This window comes from Nesoenas mayeri (assembly GCF_963082525.1).
Source record: "Nesoenas mayeri genome assembly, chromosome: 12".
Lineage (NCBI taxonomy): Eukaryota > Metazoa > Chordata > Aves > Columbiformes > Columbidae > Nesoenas > Nesoenas mayeri.
The window spans coordinates 4,027,672-4,048,593 of record NC_137547.1 but is presented as its reverse complement, the minus strand read 5'-3'; the positions used below and the strand labels follow the sequence as shown (position 1 = coordinate 4,048,593).

The window sequence follows — 20,922 nt, the reverse complement described above, 5'->3', positions numbered from 1 at the left end:
ACTATTGCTAGGAAGTGGGAAGTCAGAGCAAGGCCTTGTCACTGGATGGTAATATAACAAATAACTTTTCAAACATGTAAAAGAGAGCTGTTGCAAGTCACATCCAGCCTCTGTGTTAATTTGTAGGACATTCAGAACTTGCATCTTTCCTCTTCGCACAACTGAATTCCCCTGAAGTTGAAAGGACTGCCCCTGCTCAAGGCTGAAAAGATATAATGTACTTGAAGAGGAGGCAGGTAGGAGATTCCTTTCGTCTTCCCCTGGTGCTACAGGTAACAGCAGAGCCAGCTGCATATGCAGGAATGTGGGCTCGTTTCTCAAGGAAGTGACAGGAGCCACCAGCGACGCTCTCAAATATCGCTGAGAAACGCAATATCTTCTCTTCCCACACTGAACTGTGCTTTGAAAGGCTGCACGAGTGGTTTTGAGAGGAAAGAAATACCAATCTTTTAATTGCAAAGGAGAGCTAGAGACGAGGATGTGTATTCTAGGTACATGTGCATGCCCTAACAGTTAAAAAAAAGTATCTTTGATCCACGGGATGTTATTGAACAAGACACCTACAAAGGGCAGCAATAGCTCACATAACTTGTTTGTGTATCATTGTCTCAAATCTTAAATTAAATTCAGGACAAGAGTAGTCAGGAAATTTCAGAGTAACAAATGAACAAATGGTCTTGCCATATAACATTTAAAAGAAAAACCTTAGAAAGTCTGCCAGTCCTCTTGTGGGAATAAAGGATATAGCAACTTTTTTTTTTTCATTCCATAAAACGCTCTTTAAATATTTACTAGTCTTGTATTTTCTACATGTGGCCACATCCCAAGCAAAAGCCCTCTACCTCTCACTGAAGTATGCTTAAGAACATTCACTGCATATGTAATAAGAGTATTAAAGGGTCCAGATGTGAATTAGAAAAACAACTGTGTCTATTATAGCTGAATTTCAAACTACTGGAGTAAGATCAAGCAGGAAAGTTGTGGTTTGTTCCAGAGCACCACCCACACAATTCTCTGAGTAGGTTACCAAATGACAGTAAATCTAACTAGTAAAATGCAAAACAAAGCTGTCGCATCTGATTAAATTCCCAGTGACTGGGTAGACAACAGACAAGAGATTTTCTCTACCTTCTCAGACTTCAAAATAAACCTTATGTAGATTTACAGCCACATATGCCATAAACTTCTAATTAACAACTATTATTTTCTTTGGCTATAAAATACCACATATGATTCAACAAACTTGAGAAATACTTACAGGACAATTGTACAGGAATAAAATTAAAGTTTCTCTTTTGAAAGAGATGCAATTTATTTTTGCACTTAAAACTCCAGAGAAATGACATTTCGAGACTTTACAGAACGGGTGATAGCAGAAAGCAACACCTGCAATGTTGTTGAAATGGCAATGACTGCGGTTTAAGCGGGATCAGCAAATGCACTATAAGCTTTGAAAGACTATATGATCAGTGTTACATATAATTTTGAAACCATTCACTTGCTTTGGGAAGCTCTGCCAAGTAAGGCAAATGTGTTAACTTCCGCTATTTCTAGGAGGTGCTTATTTCCATCTAAGTTACTTTTAACCTGTAATGGACAACACACATGTATTTTTCTTAAATTTAAAACCTGATTATAAAGGATTAGCTTTGAAAGCAGGCGAGCACATCTAGGCGCTCAGGCTGTAGGGCTGAGGATGCCCCAGCCCGCCCAGGCTCACCTGTTACTGCTGTTTGTCAGGGCGCAGGACAGACATCCTCTAACCATCACACCATGTCCTGGGTTGGAAGAGACCCAACAAGGAGTCCAACTGCTGTCCCTGCACAGGACACCCCACAGCTCACCCCGTGTGTCTGAGCACGGTGTCCAGTCTCTTCTTGAACAGCCAGGTTGGGGCCGTGACACCTCCCTGGGGAGCCTGTTCCAGAGCTCCAACCTGTCCCTTCCATCTGTCCAGAGCTCTGTGAACGCTCAGCCCTTCCTCAGGCGTAACAGCCCTCGCTGTTCTCACTGGCACAAACTTAGGCGCAGGTTCCCAAGCTTTGGGGACCGGCAGGCTGCTGCTAGCGGCCTTTATCCCGGGCTGAGGAGCCACCACGGCCACCCCGCAGGGACACGGGCGGCCCCTGCCCCGGCGCGATGCACACCGCACTGCCCAGAACCCCTTCACTCGCGTCCCCTCCCGCCACGGCACGGGAGATGCGGCAGCACGGGCAGGAGGATTTAGGCTGAATCCTGCCGAAGGCGGCGCTGCCCCAGAGACCAAGGGTGGAGAACAAGAGCGACGGGGCTCCAGGCACAGCCCGCCCGGGACAGGGAGCGGCTCCGCGGCTGTGTGCGGAGAGGACCGGGGCTGGGCCGGCCAGCCAGCACCTCCCTCGGGGCTGAACAAGGGCTGTTCACCACAGAAAACGGCCCAAACCCCCGCTCACCGGCGCGAAGCGGTCGCAGCTCCCGGCGCTGGGTCGCGCCTCCCGCCGCCAAGCGAACCGCCCGCCGCCCACTGCGCCTGCGCCGGCCGCGGCGCGGCCCGCCGGACCTCCGGCTCGCCAGGGGGCGCTGCGCGGGCCGCGCCCGCCTTTTCCTCGGCGCGTTCCGGCTGCGGGGCGGGCTCCGCGACACCGGCGCGGCCTAACCCGGGCGGGCCGGCCCGCCGCCGCCATGGGCAAGAAACACAAGAAGCATAAGTCGGACAAGCACCCCTACGAGGGTGGGTGGCTGGGCGGAGGGAGCCCGCAAAGCGGGCCCGGGCCCTCGGTGCCGCCTCTTCCCCCACGGCGCGGCGGCGGGGCCCGGCCCGCCCGCCGGTTTGAAAGTTGGGGGTGAAGCGGGGGCCGTGAGGGGAACGGTCAGGGCTCGGCCCGGCGGCTGTGTGGGGAGACGCGGAATCGGCGCGGGAGAAACTTCTTTGCTGTGAGGTGCCCGAGCCTGGACAGGCTGCCCAGAGCGGCTGTGGGGGCTCCTGGAGGCATTAAACCCACCTGCGATCCTGTGTGATCCGCTCTGGTGACCCCGCGTCAGGGGATCTCCAGTGGTTCCTCCAGCCTGGGATTCTGTGAGAAAATGAGCTGGGGGTCAGTGGCGGGCCCGGGAGAGGGGTGAGGGTGTCTGTGCTCTGCCGCACTCACATTGTTTCCCTGCTGTTTTAAGAATATGTGGAAAAGCCGCTGAAGCTGGTGCTGAAAGTCGGGGGAAGTGAAGTTGCTGAACTCTCCACTGGAAACGCGGGACTCGATTCGAGCCTGTACGAAGACAAATCCGAACATGAAAAACACAAGGACAGAAAACGGAAAAAGAGGAAGAAAGGAGAAAAACAAGTTCTGGGGGAAGAAAAGGAGAAAAGAAAGAGAAGAGTTAAGGTACAAATATATGCTAGTGCATTTTAGCCAAAAAAAAAAAGCTTGACTTTTCTCTGGTCTTCATGTCAAAAGGTGAGCGGTTATGACCGTAACTTGGATCCTTAAATTGGAATACACTTGAATTCAGTATTTAGTTTTACCAATTCCTTTTACCCTGGTACTTTTATTAGAAAAAGATGAATGAAGTCATCTGAAGCTTGTCATCTTTCAAAAAATACTGGCAAGCATAAGAGCACAGAAAACTAAAAAGGGGGTAAAAATTCTGTGCCTAAATAAATCCATTTATATAGAACAGAATTAAGACTTTACAAGTTCCTAGTTAAAAAGCAAAAAAAATATATTTCCCTCTTGGGGTTCTTGATGTGATAAGTAATAATAACACATTTCTTTGAAGCATTATGGGTGCCTCTAACTTTGAATTTCCTATTTCTTACTAGTTTTTCTAAAACTTTCAGAAATCATCTGAGGGGCTTCACTGTAGACAATTCTCTGTGCAGAGAGTAGTGCAGAATCATTCCTGTCATGCTCTAAGTGGCTCCTGTCACTCTTCTTTAAAAAAAGATGTTCTGTGATACACTGCATTATATATCTGAATTACTATATTGTCCAGCAGATGGAGACAGTACCTGAAGAATACAAGACGTAGAAAATATTTTTTTACACTATGTTATTTTGAAAAAGCCAGAGAGCATTATGTACAGTAATAATGCTGGCTTTGTAATTTCTGAAAGAGTCTATAACGATATTTCTCTTTCTAGGAGGACAAAAGGAAACGAGATCGAGACCATGCAGACAGCGAGGGAGAAGAGGAAATGAAATGTCAGACCCCCATCAGATTGGAATTGCCACCGGAGAAACCATTGACGAGTACCTTAGCGAAACAGGAAGGTAGGAATAAAAAATGAATTTCTTTTGCTAATTCCAGGTTTATTTAATTGACTCACATTTTTCTTTGTTTTTATAGCAAGTAACTTGACTTTTTTTTTCCATCTTAGCATTTTTCCCCATCTCATACAAAAAATTGAAATTATGTTACTGTACCTTTGCAGAACGGTACCTGTGTTAGAGAGAGCAGCATGTCAGTTAAGAACAACGAGGAAATTAGATCCCCTATGTATTTTCTGCTTTTGCCACCGTATTCCTTTTATTTTTGATCAATTCTCAAGCTGCATCAATTTTGTTTAGTTGATTTCTAATATCTTGAAAGTTTAGTACCTCTTGGAGTCAGTTCTGTTTGACACACTTTCTCCCCCCACTTCTTTTTGGTCTAGAGGTGGAGCAGACACCACTTCAGGAAGCTCTGAATCAACTCATGAGACAGCTGCAGAGGTAAATGTTTGTGCTACAGGTTTTCAGAGCTGTGGAGTGAAAATAACACTTATGGAGGGAAGGGGCGTATGAAAAGCTGGGTGAAAATATCATTGCTAAGGACATTGCTAATGGGACTATTTTAAGAATTTAAGTATTAGTGTAAGAATAGAAACTTCTAACTTCTCCACAGCTTAGGCTTCTTGTAAACACCTCCAGTTTCAAGTTTAAAGTACTTTTAAAAAACTTTCAAAAATAGGACAATTTTCCCATAACGTGATGCTTTCTTTATAAGAACCTTTTTTCAGAAAGGCACAAGAGTTTGGAATGAACTTGCAAAAACTTCTTTTACCTTGAGCTCTCCCATTTTTGGCATTCTTTACTATAAAAAGGAAGTACATGCTTGAAAACTTAAACCATATTCTCTTACCGTCTTATTAACCAAATGTCTTTTGATTAAAACAATCAGATTTGCTGAATTTGTAGGTCTTTCAGGTAGTCGGTGGTTTAAGATATTTTTTCTTGACTTGAAGTATTAAGAAAGTTTGTGTGCCTTGTACAAGAGTGGCTGAAGGGTCTTTACCTGTCTCACCCAGCGGAGCTTGCAACTCTGTTCGTGAGTTTTCCGTTAACCTTAAGTTTTCAAGATCTTGGTGTCAGTTTGAAGAAACTACCAACCATCAAAAAGTGCACGTGTGTGTTTTGGCTCCCTTTGCGGTCACACAGAAAGAAAAGCTGATTGAAAAGCTTTGGAATATTGCCTCCTAGTTGGAAGCTGTGGTGTGGGTGTTGCAGAATAGCTGCGCTGTGTGCTTCTGCACTCTTCTGCAGCAACTTGAAGTAGAAATCCGTAAATGATAAGTAGGACTCAAGAAAAAGGCCTGAAACGCCAAGAGTTTCTGCATTGCGTGTAGTAAGAGCGAGGAACATATATATCAACATTGGTGTAGGAGGCCAGTCTGGAGCTGCGGAGTTTGGTAGAAAGCAAAACAATGAGTCTGGAGGAGAAATTCTCACCAGCCTGATTCTAAAGAGAAAATACCAACCAACTATATTTCATTTTAATGCTGTGAGAAGCACCCAGGAACATAAGCATATGTCAGAGATCACTGAAAGTCTTGGGAAATTTTAACATAAAAAACTATTAACATTACATAACTGGAAGATTAGCATAATCATAAATACACACATTCTATCACAACTTTCAGCAACAAACTTTCCCTTCTGTTAACTTCAGAGTCAGCAATGGATGACAAGTATACATTCTTACGTAATTTGTTCCCTTTATTTTTCAGTGACCCAATCATTATAGAACAACTTTTCAAAAAGCCAAAACTTGGTAAAAGGCTATTGGGTTTTTTTTAATCTTGGGAACACAAGCAGTTATCAGAATTTAGAACTAACTTCAAAAATACATTCATAGCACTTTTTTTGTTATATGGGTTTGCATCTTTTCAACCTTCAAAAGTGAAAGATTCTGCTGACACAAGCCACTTCTAGCTTTATGTTTTTTATTCCTTTTCAACTTAATCCTTTCCTTTCTATTTGATTCCAAGCTCAATATGTTCTTTGTTATAAGTTGAAACATAAAAACCCTGTCTTTTCATTTCTTAACAGAAAAGATCCAAGTTCTTTCTTTTCATTTCCTGTGACTGACTTTATTGCCCCTGGCTACTCCATGATCATTAAAAACCCAATGGATTTTAGTACCATGAAAGAGAAGATCAAGAACAATGGGTACCAGTCCATAGAAGAATTGAAGGTAATTCTGTAACTTTTATTTTTACTACAAAGACACGTTCTGCTCAGTTGACTTGAACTCTAATATTTTATGAGAATACGAAGATGCCAAGAGAACCAGTACATCTGCCCGAATAAATGTTTCTTTTTGAATTTTTGTGAGCAAATAAGTTCTGGAAGTGAAAGAGAAAACACTCATGCTTTGTACATGTGCATCTCAAGAAGATGTGGATGGTTTCAGGTTTTATGCGAGATTAAATAGACTCAGTTTGTGCTTCAGCATGTCATTGTAGATCTTTGCTTAAGACTGAAAACGGAGCATTTCTGTAAGACAGACTGTATTGCCTCTCAAAAATCACAGTCTGGTGAATTATTGGCTTTGCCTGTTACTACTTGATGCTGTGCCTCCTGTCATCACTGTGCTAGCCGGGCTTTGCTAGTCAGGTAGGCGTGAGGGCAACATGAGCTCAGTCCTGCTGGCAGCAACCGCTGCTGGAGTTTGGGGGATTCAAGAGCCTGTTTTGAAGGCCCCTAAAGCTTTTTAAAAGTATGGGGACTTGTTTTGTTTTCTTCAGCAGAAATATCCTCTAGTTCTTTACTGGGCTAGATGAGAACCCAAGAAGTGCAATTTGTGTGTAATTAGCAGTGAACTTAAGCAGAGGTTTGTTAATAGTGTTGGTTGTATTTTCTTGCACATTCTTCTTTAGAGCTACAAAACTTCAGAAGAATGTGCCCTGTTGTTTCAGCTGTTCCTTGTTAGTTTTTCACTTTAACTCTTTCTCTTTGTAAATAGCTGAGAATGTGATAGAACATACCTACGTATAGAGGCTCTGCAGTGAGTATAGAACTGAACTTTCTAGTTCAGTCATTCAAGAAATTAACTTCAAACAAGCATCCATTTCTTCATTGTAACTGAAACTTTGGTTTCAATTGCCGCTTCTCTGATTTTAGCTTTGTTGTCTTTTTTACATATTTTCACTCTGTTTTTCTTTTAATGAGTGCTGATTGGTCAGAGAAGTGGCTAATATTACCTACCAGGACTTCCATTAAAACTTTTAAAACTACAACCAATACTGAACTCTTAAGAACACTTTCAGGATGTTTATTGGGGTGTTAGTTTTGAGACTTGAATCTAATTTACATACTTATTTGTGTTTAAATGTTTAATTAGATGTCTTAAATTCATTAATTAAAAATGTTATTTGAAGTTCTTTTTCCCTAAAGCTCAAGATGCTGCATTTGCAACAAGGATTTTAATACAATATACTATAAAATTTTAACTTTCATTCCAAAATTATTAATGTCTGTACAGGATAACTTCAAACTGATGTGTACTAATGCAATGATTTATAACAAACCAGACACCATTTACTACAAAGCCGCAAAAAAACTGCTGCACTCAGGGATGAAGATACTCAGCCAGGTAATAGAAAATACAAACGAAAATACTAATACAATATGCTTCTTCCTTCTGTTGTGACTTTTCTTTCATTCCACTTTTCTTACAGGCATCTCATGAAAATTAATAAAAACTCACTTAATAACTGTCAAATGCTTGCACATTAGAATTTAAATAGAGCATTTTTTTTGAGGCTCATGCTTTAGTACTGGTACCAGATCAGTTATTGAAGAAATAATAGCATTTAATATTTCATTTTTTTTAACTCTCTTTATACTTAACTATTATAAGAAAGAACTGAAATCATCCTCTGTGGATAGTTTAGGAAAAGATTCATCCAAGTCGCAAATAAAAGGATCCTGGTGTTGTTTTAGGAGAGAATTCAGAGCCTGAAACAAAGTATAGAATTCATGGCTGACCTGCAGAAGACGAGGAAGCAGAAGGACAAGACGGAACTGCAGCAAACTGGGGACGATGACAATGGTCCTGGGAGAGACAAAGGCGAACCTGTGGATGGTGACACCAAAGGGTCCAGGACGCCTAGCAAAGACCAGAAAAAGTGAAGTATTCTCTCAATAACAGTTACAGGGTACACCCTTTAAATGCTGCTGAAACAAGGTGACTTTTAGGGACCAGTGGATGGGGGTTTCTCTCTTACTGGCCCTGCAAATACACTAAGACTTCTTCAGTTCTAGAATCTTTTATGCTACCATCATGTTTTTATTGTAGGGAACCCTGTACTTCTCACCAACTCCATCCCTTCCATTATTTTCTCTTCTAATATCTGTTCCACATAAGTAGTATTGTTTTAGAGAAAGCTTGCAAACATGACTTTTTAAACATTCTGGTACAAATAGATGTGTAGCAAATTTCAAGTGCTTTTTATTTTTTTGCACACTAGTTGTATTTGAAACATGCAAAGGAATAGCTACAGAACTTATACTTCGTGAAATATCTCTTAATATCTTGAAATACCCCTTTCAATATCCTGAAATGCTAGCAAATTTATTTTCACAGACTTAAAAATACAGATACTAAAATTCAGAGTATCTAATCTATTTTACCAAAAATATCCTTGTCGGTTTTGTGGGAGCAATAACATAAAATCTGGCAACATGCTAATCTGGGATATTAGCATGGCTGAAGTAGGCTGAGCATGGAGACCTTTACAATTACTAACTTAAAAAAACACTTACTGATATAATTCTTTGTCAGATGTTTTTCCCAGCCATATTAAATACAGTCACGTTATTTTTGGTAGTTGTTTTATCTACAAAAGCAGTTTGCATAGGTGCCAAAAACAAGTCCTTCACTGTATTCTTTCATGATATTTAGCCAATTGGTGTCTGTTTAAACTAGTAATTAAGTTGTGTGTTTTATTCACAGGAAGGACAAAGATCTACTTGAAGACAAATTACGAAACAATAGCTTGGAAAGGGAACAAGAGCAAATTGATCGTATTGTTAGAGAATCTGGAGGAAAATTAACAAGACGACTTGCAAATAGCCAGGTAAATCTTTGTGTATTTGGTAATACATAAACCAGGCTTATATAGGACCTTATGTCAGCTGAAACTCAGGGTTTGCTCTTACTGTGTTTTACACAACTGATCACCTGTGTAACATTGGAAGGTTAGAAAAAAAAGCATGTCAGTTCACTGCCTGCTGAATTTCTTCAGCAGAGCAAGTTCAGCTTAGATTTGCAGAAAGTTTAGATAAGTAGTAGATAAGGATGAGTAGTAGGAACCTCAAGAAAATATCTCAAACCTGACCTGCAAAAAACCCTGTAGTTCTGAAACAGCCACATGTCTGATCAAAGGTCAGTGATGTTACAAAAGAAGAAACTCACTTTGGTAACGTTGAGTCCATTTCATTTTCTACGTGAATTATGTATTTTATCTCCTACCCTCTGCAGAAACATTAATATTTATCATAATTTCTTAGTAAGGCTGTCTAGTGAAAATAAAAAAGAGCAGTATTCGCTTCTGAACCACACCTCTACAAATTCCTTTCTGATTCCTACAGATAGGCCGATTTCATTAGATGTTTTTATTAGCTTAAGGAGCATAAAATTAAAATAGTGTGATCTTATTTCAGTGTGAGTTTGAAAGAAGAAAACCAGATGGTACAACAACTCTAGGCCTTTTGAATCCAGTCGACCTCACTGCAGGAGGTAAGTTGGCACAATTTAGGTAACAAGCCCCTTTCACCTACCTGGTCTGCTGCTCCTTTGCTGAGCAGAGCAGCAAATGCTGGCCAAGACCTCAATGCTTCTTCCCAGCCTGATAAAGATCTGGATTTAAAAAGCTGCAGCTGAGGGAGCAGGTAGATGGGGACCAGCTGTCGCTGTTGTTGGGAGCAGCTGGAGGGAGCCCTCGGAGGCTGGTCCCTGTACAGAGCACGGACCCAGAAGGTCACATGTGTTCCAGAATTGGCCACTGGGAACTGTCTGAGTCCCGAATCACTTTGTCATGTTATAAAATCATAGATGTCGGTGCCACAGGCTACAAGAGCGCAAGAGCTCGACTGTTAACTGCCAGCTCATTACAGAGCTAAACTGACCAGGGCTCCATCGACAGAAACCAAACTGAAAACTTGTCTTCTCCCTTCCCCCTGCTTGTCTGCAAGAATGGCGCGTGGTCTTTCATGTTAAGGATCAGATCCTCTTCAATGGTGCAGCCTCTGTTAGGGAAGGACAGGAAGGAGAAAGACTGATAGTGAAAACTTAACATTTAGGTTAAAGCTTCAGTGCTTAACTAGTATTACCACTTGGTCTGGATTCATGTTTAAGACTAACCACAGCCTTTAGTATATTATGAATCACACACTCTCAGAGTTGTATCCTCTTTATTCTGAAGTTTCTGGCCACAAGTATGAAATTAGTTGGAATCTTCCTGTGTCAACTATATGCCTTCATTATTTTTTCTATTTTGATATATCGTATTGTAGAACCAGGTTACTGCCCTGTAAGGCTGGGTATGACCGCAGGAAGACTTCAGTCGGGGGTTAATACCTTACAAGGGTTCAAAGAAGATAAAAGAAACAAAGTTACTCCAGGCAAGTAATAATATATATATATTTTTTTAGATATAAATCTTCCTTATATAAACAAAAAATGTTGATCTTATTGCTAGCACACAAATAGTTTGGAACTAAGGTTTTTTTTGGTAATAAAACACATTATTGCATGTATCTATCACACAACTCCACAGTACATCACAAAGTCTAGCTTAATTTACACGTACAAAACAGGAGGCGTATTTAATAAACTGTTGAGAAGAGGAACTATCCCAATTAGATAAAGGTTTTTCTGGCTTTAAAAGAGCGTAGTGGGGAGGCTGAGAACCTGTTACTGGCACCAGACTGAATTTTCATATTGTGTTGGGGCACACAGGATTGTTAATAAAACATTCATAAATAAAAATGCATTTGATGTAGATGTTGCTAAAAGATGTTACAGTGTGAACAGATGGTATTCTGTGAAAGTTTCTTTTCACCATAAGAAATATGGCCCTAAAAGTTTCTTTTTGGGGATTGTCTTACAAGCCCTTCTCATTTTTATCTGATAACGCGCATATCAGAGGTAATAATCAGTCCTGTTGTTATTCATTAGTGACATACTTGAATTACGGACCCTATAGTTCCTATGCTCCGACGTATGATTCTACATTTGCCAACATAAGCAAAGAAGATTCTGATTTAATCTACTCCACGTATGGGGAAGACTCTAATCCAGGATCTTTCAGGTAACCAAACAAGGGGTTGTGCGTCACAGCTTTCCTGTACAGCAGCAGTTACATCATGTCACTACTGTCTTTACAGCTTACCACGTTTGGTTGGCTTGGTTTAAGAAACAAATACTTCAGTAAGAGAATTTGCCTGTGAAGTGAATACTGCTTGATTTTCCTATTATTTACTACAGTAAAAATAATTTTCATTGTTTTTATTATTCCGAATCATAAAAATTTCAGAGTTGAAGTCCTTTTGTTTTATGAGAAACTCAAAAATAGAATACGCAGTGGTATAAATTCACATGAAACGTGGAACCACATAAGTACAGTGCAAATATGAAGTGTCTGTGCCAGTTGCTGTCCCTTGGACACAGCCGCCTGAGGCACTTCACTGCTTATAGTCCTTTGGTTCGTGTTAGGAATGTGACTGGGTTCCTCAGCTACAAAATACACTGATAATTAAACCAGTTAGATAAACTCTGTGCTACTTGTGTTTTCTGTGCTGTACATATTTGATTTGACTTTACACAACTTTTTTCCTTTGAATGTTTGATATGAAAGTAATTACCTTGCCTGTCTTTTGATATTTTAGTATTCATGACTTTCTGATGAAATCGCAAGATTACCCTTTTTTAATGGCTGACAGTTTGCTTGACGTTCTGACTAAAGGAGGACATTCTAGAGCTCTCAGAGAACTAGAAACGGTAAGAGAGGATTTGTGTCCTGTCGAGTCTTGGTTTTAGCATATGACCTGTATAGCTGAAGAAAGATGATGCTGAGCCTGGTGATGGGCTCCCTTTGATTATTTGAAAGGGAAGAGTCATCCTTTTCTCCAGTGGATGGAGTTTCTGGGGAGGGATTATTCTGACTTGTTAATTAGTGTAACATGAAAATTAACAAAACATTATAGAGACAGAGTCACACATTCCTTCTCTGCCTGCTCTCCCACTTCTGTTAGCACTAGCGCCTTATCAACAAGCAGTTTTCAGAAATGAGGTGATCACGGACGGGCTTTCTTGTTTCCATGAAAAGTTTATCATGTTCCTGCAGCCACTGCTTAGTTCAGAGGAATTAGTAACCAGCTTAACCATTGACTTGGTGCAGTGTTTTAAACTCAACTACGTGCTGTGTGAAAATACTAAACAGCAACTCCTCAGATTGTGAGATTTCAGCACCGCTATGTGCCAAACGTGACTGGAATCCAAGGGGCTGATCTGATCTTAACTGACAATCCAAGAATTAGTTGAGAATCTCTACAAGACAGTTCCTGTTAACTAAAAGTCTTGATTGGAGTTTCTCATTGATGTAAACTATTGAAATAGAGAGATCATAACCTTTTACTAATGGGTCAAATATTAGCTAAATTAATACTAGAACTAGTTGATGGATCAAAGCTCAGCCTTTAGCCCCAGCTTGGACCTTTGCTTAACGTTACTGAGTCAGCTCTTCTCTGGTACCAATAGAGACACTGACTTACAGGGTTCAGCCACCACTGTTGCAAGTATTAAGAGAAATACACTTACATTGAGATGCAGAATAACATTTCAGCCTCTAATAATTGTCCTTCCTTCCCCCCAGTAACTAATCTCTGATGTGACATCCCTGGGGAAAAGCACGTGGGCTTTGCAAAGAGCAATAAATGTGTGCTGTAAAAATGTATGAAACACTAATATCCTAAGAAAGCCCTCTAAAAATAGCCACTTTGTGACTTGGTTTACAGAGAAAGGTCATTACAACATTGTATATTTACCTCACTTTCAACATACTGCATTTTGTAAAGTCTCACTTTGAACTTAAAGATGAATTTTAATGTCTTCTTGACAAATCCTTCCTCTGTGCAGCCACTGGAGGAGGCTGAAGGCCCACATGAAAGAAGCGAGGCAATCAAAGATGTAAAGGTAATTTTTTTCTTTACCAATAACTACTCTAACCAACCTGTCTAACCCGCGGTTAGAAAACTGCCCACAGCTGTCAGGCCTGTGCAGCAACACTAAGATTGGACAGGCTGTAAACACGCTGTGGGACAGGGACCTGCTCCTTTGTAGCCATTTGGAGGGTGAGAATCTCCACAAAGTCTTACACAGGACTATAGATCAAGAGAAACAGAAGAAAATGCTGCGTATTTTTGTTTGTGGTTGCTTAACCCTGTGTTAGAACTTCTGGTTGTTTTATTCCCATCTTAATCTGATTTAACATTAACTTGTAATAGAAGTGTAAAATATCCTACAATATATGGCTGTCACGGAGAAGTTTTCTCGAATGCCTTGTGCCCCTGTGGGCACACGATACAGCTCTAAAATCATTCCACCCAGAGCTTGTTACAGCTCTAGGGAAAGGGCTGCTCCCCAAAGCCTTCACCTGCCACCGCTTCCCAGGCTGCTCTTGAATTTTGCCCTCAAATCTTAGATAAACTTTGGTTTAGGTGAGCTTCTTTATTTTCCTAACTGGGATGCTGGTCTTAAGTTACTAGAGGTGGTTTGTGCCTGCCCCCCGTGCTTTTGGCAGGTGCGATTTGCCATTCGAGTCTGAAATAGAACAGTAACCTGAGGAACTGTAGGAAGGTAGAAGTTTCACCGCGTGTCTTTCCAGCTCTCTGCATGTTCACTTTTTTGTAGAGCACACTCATTTTAACTGTGTTCTGATTTTCCCCAAACAATGTTGTTGTTTCAAAGCTAATCTAAACGTTACCTACATTATTACCTGCTGGTCCTTGGGTTTTTCAGATGATGGAAATGGATCTTGCTGCCAGGTTGGACTCTGCGAACAACGACAGGCTCACGGCGCTGAAAGCGGTCACCAACTTCGGCATGCCCGTGGAGGAGTTCGATTCGGAGGGTGAGTTGTCTTGGTCCTTGCATTTCTGATATGTCTAACGGCTTCAGTTTCTCAATCCGTTCAGCCTCATTGTATTTTATATCGTAACGTAAGTAAATATACCCTCTTACCAGTTAGGACTTTCTTCTCTTCATTTAACAGAGGCCGAAATCTTCCAGAGGAAACTTGATGAAACAACAAAGCTGCTGAGAGAACTCCAGGATGCTCAGAATGAACGGCTCAGTACAAAACCACCCCCTAATATGATTTGTCTCCTGGGTCCGTCTTACAGAGAGATGCACTTGGGTAAATACACTTCTTTCTGGTCGTTCTTGCTGAATTGATCAGTCCCAGCTGGTATCAAGATGAACATTTAAGAACTATACTGCAGAATACATGCGTTGTTAGGCCTAGAAGGTTAATTTATTTTGTCTGTAAAGCCAGATGAAAGTTTTGAACACTAATTACGTGTATTTCCTCCTCATTAATAAATTTCCCTAGAACTGATGGGGAGTTTACTCTGCCATGGCACAAACAGCCAAACGCCTCAAACTCCATAGTATTTGCAGTGTCTTTGAGCAGGAGTTGCTGAAGTATTACCAGTATTACTATAAGGCTGAGTTTTAGTCCAGGTTTGATCCAGTTATCACTCTATTTTATTATATCAATTAATACTAACTAACTTGTGCAATATCAATCACAGCATATGCAGCATCTAAATACAGCCGCTTGTCTTTTCTAGCGGAGAGAGTAACCAACAACCTGAAAGAACTCGCGCAACAAGTGACTCCAGGTGATATCGTCAGCACGTACGGAATCCGGAAAGCCATGGGGATTTCGGTTCCTCTGCCCGATGCGGAAGACAGCTGGGTAGATCTCACACAGGGTGAGTACACTACTACAGGTTGTAGCATCCGTTCTGCTCTAACAAAACCACACCTGCAGGTCGCTAGACTGGCTTGGGGTAGAACTTGGTTCCAACTTTCAGTTCTTCTGCCCTTTTTAAAATTCTGCTTCTACTGGAAAGTTGCTGTGCTTGGTCCCCATCCAAAAATCAATCTTTTGGATGCATGGAACTTTGCTCCAACTACACGAAGTACTTATTTTTCCATTCATCTTGGAGCATTGCCAGATTTTAAAGCTTGGCGATCTATAAGAGTTAAAACCCTTCACTTGCTCCAATGAGGACGTGATGCTTCCTTCTTTGCCACACTTGTGGCTGGGCACATCCTCTGCTCCCTGGGGCCAGCAGCACTTAAGCTGAGCTCATCTCTGCTGGATTCAGGGGTCCGGTCCGTGAAAAATCCTCAGTGCCAGACCCAAACCTCCGCTCACGGCACTGTGAGCACACACCCAGACTTGGTGTTTGCCCCCAGTTTTTAAGGCAGGTAAGAATTTCCTTTGAAGAATTGTAATTCACACAACAAATGTAATGTGTGGTTAGTAAAAAGTTTCAGTTGAGATTTTGTTTACTGGAACATCAGGAACTCAGTTATCAAGGAAACTACTCAAAGAATTTCCATTTCAACATTCTCGAGTGATTTCTTTTCCATAGCAGGCACAAGTGAGGCTGCGCAACCCCCAGCAGAGCCCTCCTGGAACACACAGCTCACACAGGCCCAGCTTGTTTAGGCTTGTTCTATTCTATTTGCATTTTGACATTGAAAAGTTCAACACGCTAACGGGCCTGTACCTGCTGTAAACTTGCAGAGCTTCAAGAACCGAAGAAGCCCGTCACCATCCCCGACACAGAGTGCGGCCCCGTCACCGTCTGAAGCTTCAGCTCCTTCCGCAGCCATTTGTTTGATGAACTTCCTTCAGGTGCATTCACCAGACTGTGTATATTGTGTGTTAAAACTACTTTTGTTTATTAAATTTTGGAACTGATGCCATTTGAAATTGAATTGTTTGTATGAAGAGTTACTTCTGTTACATAAATGCACTAAATTATTCTTTTTGCATTCCTTATTATTTTAAAGCAGCTCTGCAGCATTTAAGCTTCCTGGATGTGGAAGTGTCTGGAAAAGTCCAAGTGTAAGTGAAAATGTGCCTATATATGGTGCTGGGACTCAACCAAACATTTCTAGAAGCAATGTATAGACTCTGTACCTGAATTTGGTTGGGGCAAAAATCATTAGTATCTGGACACACAAGTTTCCCTTTTTAAAATTCCTGTGAAACTCTTACGATCATGAAGAAGAGAAATAAACTTTTTAAATAAAACTGATGTAGCCTGATGCATTAACAGAAGAACAGTTTTATGGATGAATCGCTTAAGCAAACAAGGCCTACTGCTCATCGCATTCTAAAACTCGAGGGCGAGATCAGAAATGCAACCATAAGGTGAGACCGACAAACTCGCTGCCAATAAAAAGATCCTGGTGATATAGTCCAGTGAGCTCAGGCCCAGGTTCTGCCACAGGTGTCCCGCAGCAGTTCGAAACGTTGCTCATTTCACCCCGCGGTTCCAGGGTGACCTTTGGCTCCCCAGGAACAACGTGCAGCGTTTCGGCTCCATGGTGCACAGAGGGACTGAAACGAAGCAGTAATGTCAAGGCAAAGCCTCATGGTGAATTCCACCCGCTACCCCCGGCTGCCGGCCAACATCATCCTTCCGCTCCCTCCCCTCCACACCCCGCTGCGCAAGTCTTCATTTAATGCATTTTAAACTTGCACGGTTCTTAGAATTAACTCCAGAAAGGTTCAACTGTCAGCCTCTATTTTTTTCCAGTGGCTCCAGATTAGTTCTCAATGAAGTCAGGTAAAATATTACTCCAGGGAAGGATTTTTTCCATTAATATTTAAGCCATTTTCATGCTACAAGAGAAGATGCACAACAACTCTGCCACCCAAACCATTCCTGGCTCGCTCTAGAGCGTCTCACTTGCCACCATTTACCTTCACAGAGCGCAGCAGGTGGCCACAGCACACTGAGTGCTGAAATTATTCTTTAGCTGTTGAATTCAAGTGTGTCTCTCTATGTATTTTCCACTTTTTAAATACAAACCAAAGAGCTCAGTGCTGGGGACCAACACACACGATCCTGAGTTCCACCAACCTTCCCATCTCCAACCAGCCCTGTGATAAGAGTTTACAAGGAAAAACAACCTCATTGACGCTACAGGGGTATCAGAAATGCGCCTCCTTTTCCTGGGCATCTTCATGACAACAACTGCAAAGCCAAACAAGCTTCAGGAAGTTTTTTATTTGATGGTAAAAACACAAGTTTGTTCTTTAAAACAGATTGCTAATTCAAGACATGGTTAGCTCTTCAAATTAGATACAGTGCCATTTTCTCGGTTTACGCAAACAATAATGCTGCAAGGAAGGCTGTTCTAACAAGGTTACTTTAAATTTCACAGTTCACTCTCGAAAGGATTGCTGAGAGCAATCGTTTCAATACAGTTGCTTCTTAAACTGAACCTTTTCTGTGGTTTAACATAGCTTTTGTATTATACCGTTCCAGTTCTGAGGAGCAATCAGGAAGCATCCTCAGCCACCACCCCTTGTTCATCACCCAGCGGAACCGCCACAGGTTGCGGCTGTGGCCCCAAGAGCTGCGGTTGGACACGAGGGCACGTCAAAGAGACGCCCGAGCGAGTTCCCAGCCTGGCGGGCCGCATCATGTAAACAAAAGCAATTCAAAGTGCTGCTCCAGACAGCGGTTTCGTTCACAGCTCGCTCACCTCGACGTTCACTAGTTCTGTGAACAGAAACAGCTCAGAGCCGGCTCTGGCTCCAGGCTCCTTCCGGCTAGAGTCGCTTCAGCTAACGTACATCAAAGACCACTAAAAGGAGCACGGTCCTTATAAAACAATAAATAAATACCTCTAAACAAATGCTAGCTGAGCATCTGTTTACTACAAATACACAACATACGAGAGTAGCAAAAGCTTTTTGAAAGTCTATTCTACTACAACACTGACCTTACACTGGTAAGTAGGAGACCCTTCTGCAGCAGAGTCCCCGCGCAGCCGCCAGCCCCACTGGGAGGTTCCCAACGCCCGCACACACATGTTTGACCTACCGGGCTGACAAAGGCCACAAGCACAGTTTTAATCCACAGCTGGACAATATTTAGGTTTGTTCCTGTCTTGGAACATAGTCACTTCAGCTGCTAGAGAAATTACACAGTAATTAGAAAGCGGCAGTGATGCGTAGGACTGCTTGGGAAACACTGTGCTGTGTGGTTTAGTACTAAACCCGAGGGTATCTGTAAACGCTGCTTTGTTTGTAAGGGCTTAACGAAACATGTTGGACTCTTCAGTCACTGCTGTTCAGGCACACGACACGTGTGGCGGGGGATCCATCCTTGGCTAATACTCATAACCGGGCACAAGACGTTAGCCTTACAAAACACAATCATCCTCACCAACAGAAAACAGAACAAGGGACTGCAGTGAGTAGAAAAATGCTAATTTACAAATTAGCAGAAGCCATTAACAGCTTCAAAACTTTACAAACTAAACTTAGAGCAAGTCGATGTCCGTGATCGCCTCACTAATGCTCTACACATATGTTCAATACTGAGGCTCTGCTGAAACCTGTTCGTTAGGAAGATGTTTCTCCATCCATCCTTTGTGGAACCTTCCAAGCCAGTTTGCTCCATAAGCCGCATTGCCTCTAAAGGGTATAATCCATAACCCAGCCCGGGGATGGGCACAGCGAGAAACGAAACAAACCAAGCAAACCAAAGCCCACCTCAGGCGGTTCTGTTCACACAGCATTGCCCACTGTCTCTAATACTACCTGATCAGTTCTCCACTTTCCAAACAATTTTCATGGTTGTTTTTGCTCCCTAAGGGCCCTCAGAATGCCGGCACCCACAGAGTTCCTGAGCAGCGCACAGGACAAACTGCAGCTGCTCAGGGCTCCTCACGACCGGTCTTCTTTAAATTTAAAGCCAGGCTTAGAAAAACAAAGAGCACTTTATAAAACACGCACACAGGTACTAATGCCAAAGGCACAAAAATACGGAGAACACCTCATACAATGTAAACACCCAACTAGAGGAAAGTTAAGACAATAAAACCGTGATCCGATACTGTGCAATTAATTGTTTCCAGAGGAGCTCAGCGGGGCCGTGGAACATTGAACGGGTGTGGAGCTCAGCGTGGCCGGCGCTCCTGCAGCTGAGGCTCCCACAGTGCAGCTAAGGGAAGGAACTAATGGAAGATGCTTCGTGGCATGTCCATGTAAATCCACCAATTATTTCAGGAAAAGGCAGTTTTTTTTCCCGAGGGGTGATTACATGTCTTCTGGGAACTTTTCAGAACTTCTTTCCAGACAAAAGTCATTCTCTTATCTTGAGATGCAGAACAGGAATAGTATATATTTGGTTTTCGAATACTGTCCTTCACATAAGGAGGGAAATTCTAAGTCTTCACAGAAGGGAGGCAGTTCTATTGTCTATTCTGATCAAGCTCGTTGCAGTCTCAGTTGAGGCCCATGCCTTGGGATTTGGCCATCTCGGTGCACACAAAGTACGTCCTCAGCTCCCCCTTGCCTTTGACATTGATGAGTCCCCTGCATTCACATGAGTATCCCAGCTCCTGCAGTATATTACTCGTTTCTTCCGTGACCTTTGTGCGAAAAGAATTAGAAAAGCTCTTATTAAATTCTCCTGATTATTCACATTTTTAAAAAAATCCATAACCAACTAGAACTGATTTCTGAGCCGCCGGCCGGCTGGATTTACCTGGATCTTCCCAAGCTCCCCCGTGCTCTCCATGCGGCTGGCGACATTCACGGTGTTGCCCCAAATATCGTACTGAGGTTTCCGGGCACCGATCACACCGGCGATCACAGGGCCGTGATTTATCCCTTGGGATAAACCAAAGCAGGTGTCATTACCAAAGTAGAAAGTTACGTGATAGCTTCAGTATTAGCCACAAATCATGAGCTTCAGGAAAACAAAACTAAACTACTTAACCCTGCAACACTTTTCCAGTCCTCAGTATTGCCTCTGTGCCATAAATATCAGTACTGAGGAAACTGTGAAATGGGAAGGCCCAGAATGAGCTGGGGCAAAGCTCATGCTGAAGCAAAAATCTTTGGACATATGGAAATAAACATTTGTATACTGGCTTTAGTCAACAGCTGAGAACAGGGTACTTCACTCCTCGTCCATTCCCATTATGTTGTCCAAACTCAGCCAGCTGCAGTGGCCGTATTGCTCCCTCCAGTGATTAAAAAAACCCACGCGTGCAAGCCTGGCTTATTGAAGAAGCCTGGCCTATTGAAGAACCTAGACTAGACAACACTCCCCCTACGACTCAGCGTTTCATAATAGTCCAACTCCTGTGCTGGGTGTTCAAAGGGGCTCCCTGGCGCTCAGCATTCCCCAAGTCATCCCACCTCGCTTGTGATTTTCACGGAGCCGCAGCGTTCACGTTCTCCGCCAGCGGGACTCACCAACGCGTAAGCGGAAGTTGTTGAAGGAATGCCGGTTGATGCCGTCCAGCTTGCTCATCAAGGCGATGCCGTACTCCACCATGATCCCGATGTGAGCGTGCTGCCTCTCCTTGTCCTGCGCCATTCGTGACACGGATTAACCAGCAAATCGCAACACA

The 20,922-nt window shown here is 42.5% G+C and overlaps 2 protein-coding genes across 11 annotated transcripts in view; one reads left to right on the top strand and one right to left on the bottom strand.

Annotated features, from left to right (window-relative positions):
- The first annotated feature begins 2,597 nt into the window (after positions 1–2,597).
- On the top strand, positions 2,598–17,867 carry BRD7 (bromodomain containing 7). 10 transcript variants are annotated; one of them, XR_013922692.1, is made up of 19 exons: positions 2,598–2,710; positions 3,151–3,359; positions 4,118–4,247; positions 4,631–4,688; positions 6,285–6,429; positions 7,720–7,830; positions 8,181–8,365; positions 9,193–9,316; positions 9,903–9,978; positions 10,755–10,862; positions 11,419–11,551; positions 12,129–12,240; positions 13,378–13,434; positions 14,260–14,371; positions 14,513–14,656; positions 15,093–15,236; positions 16,061–16,171; positions 16,333–16,384; positions 17,817–17,867. XR_013922692.1 is itself a non-coding variant. In XM_080351871.1 (18 exons), the coding sequence occupies exons 1-17, from the start codon at positions 2,662–2,664 to the stop codon at positions 16,123–16,125; spliced, it is 1,962 nt and encodes a 653-aa protein (XP_080207997.1). In that variant the 5' UTR covers positions 2,598–2,661; the 3' UTR covers positions 16,126–16,171; positions 16,333–16,577. The 10 variants fall into 10 exon arrangements, 9 of the variants coding, with proteins under 9 accessions (XP_080207997.1, XP_080207996.1, XP_080207995.1 ...); XM_080351871.1 differs by lacking the exon at positions 17,817–17,867 and having other exon boundaries at positions 16,333–16,577; XM_080351870.1 differs by lacking the exon at positions 17,817–17,867 and having other exon boundaries at positions 16,330–16,577.
- A 1,918-nt stretch (positions 17,868–19,785) lies between these two features.
- ADCY7 (adenylate cyclase 7) overlaps positions 19,786–20,922 on the bottom strand; it is a gene marked incomplete at both ends in the record, with an annotated part of 28,073 nt that continues 26,936 nt past the window's right edge. Inside the window, 3 exons of the mRNA XM_080351800.1 lie at positions 19,786–19,932; positions 20,049–20,173; positions 20,765–20,879. Of these exons, the coding sequence (XP_080207926.1) occupies positions 19,786–19,932; positions 20,049–20,173; positions 20,765–20,879 (387 nt within the window). The remainder of the gene's footprint in view (positions 19,933–20,048; positions 20,174–20,764; positions 20,880–20,922) is intronic.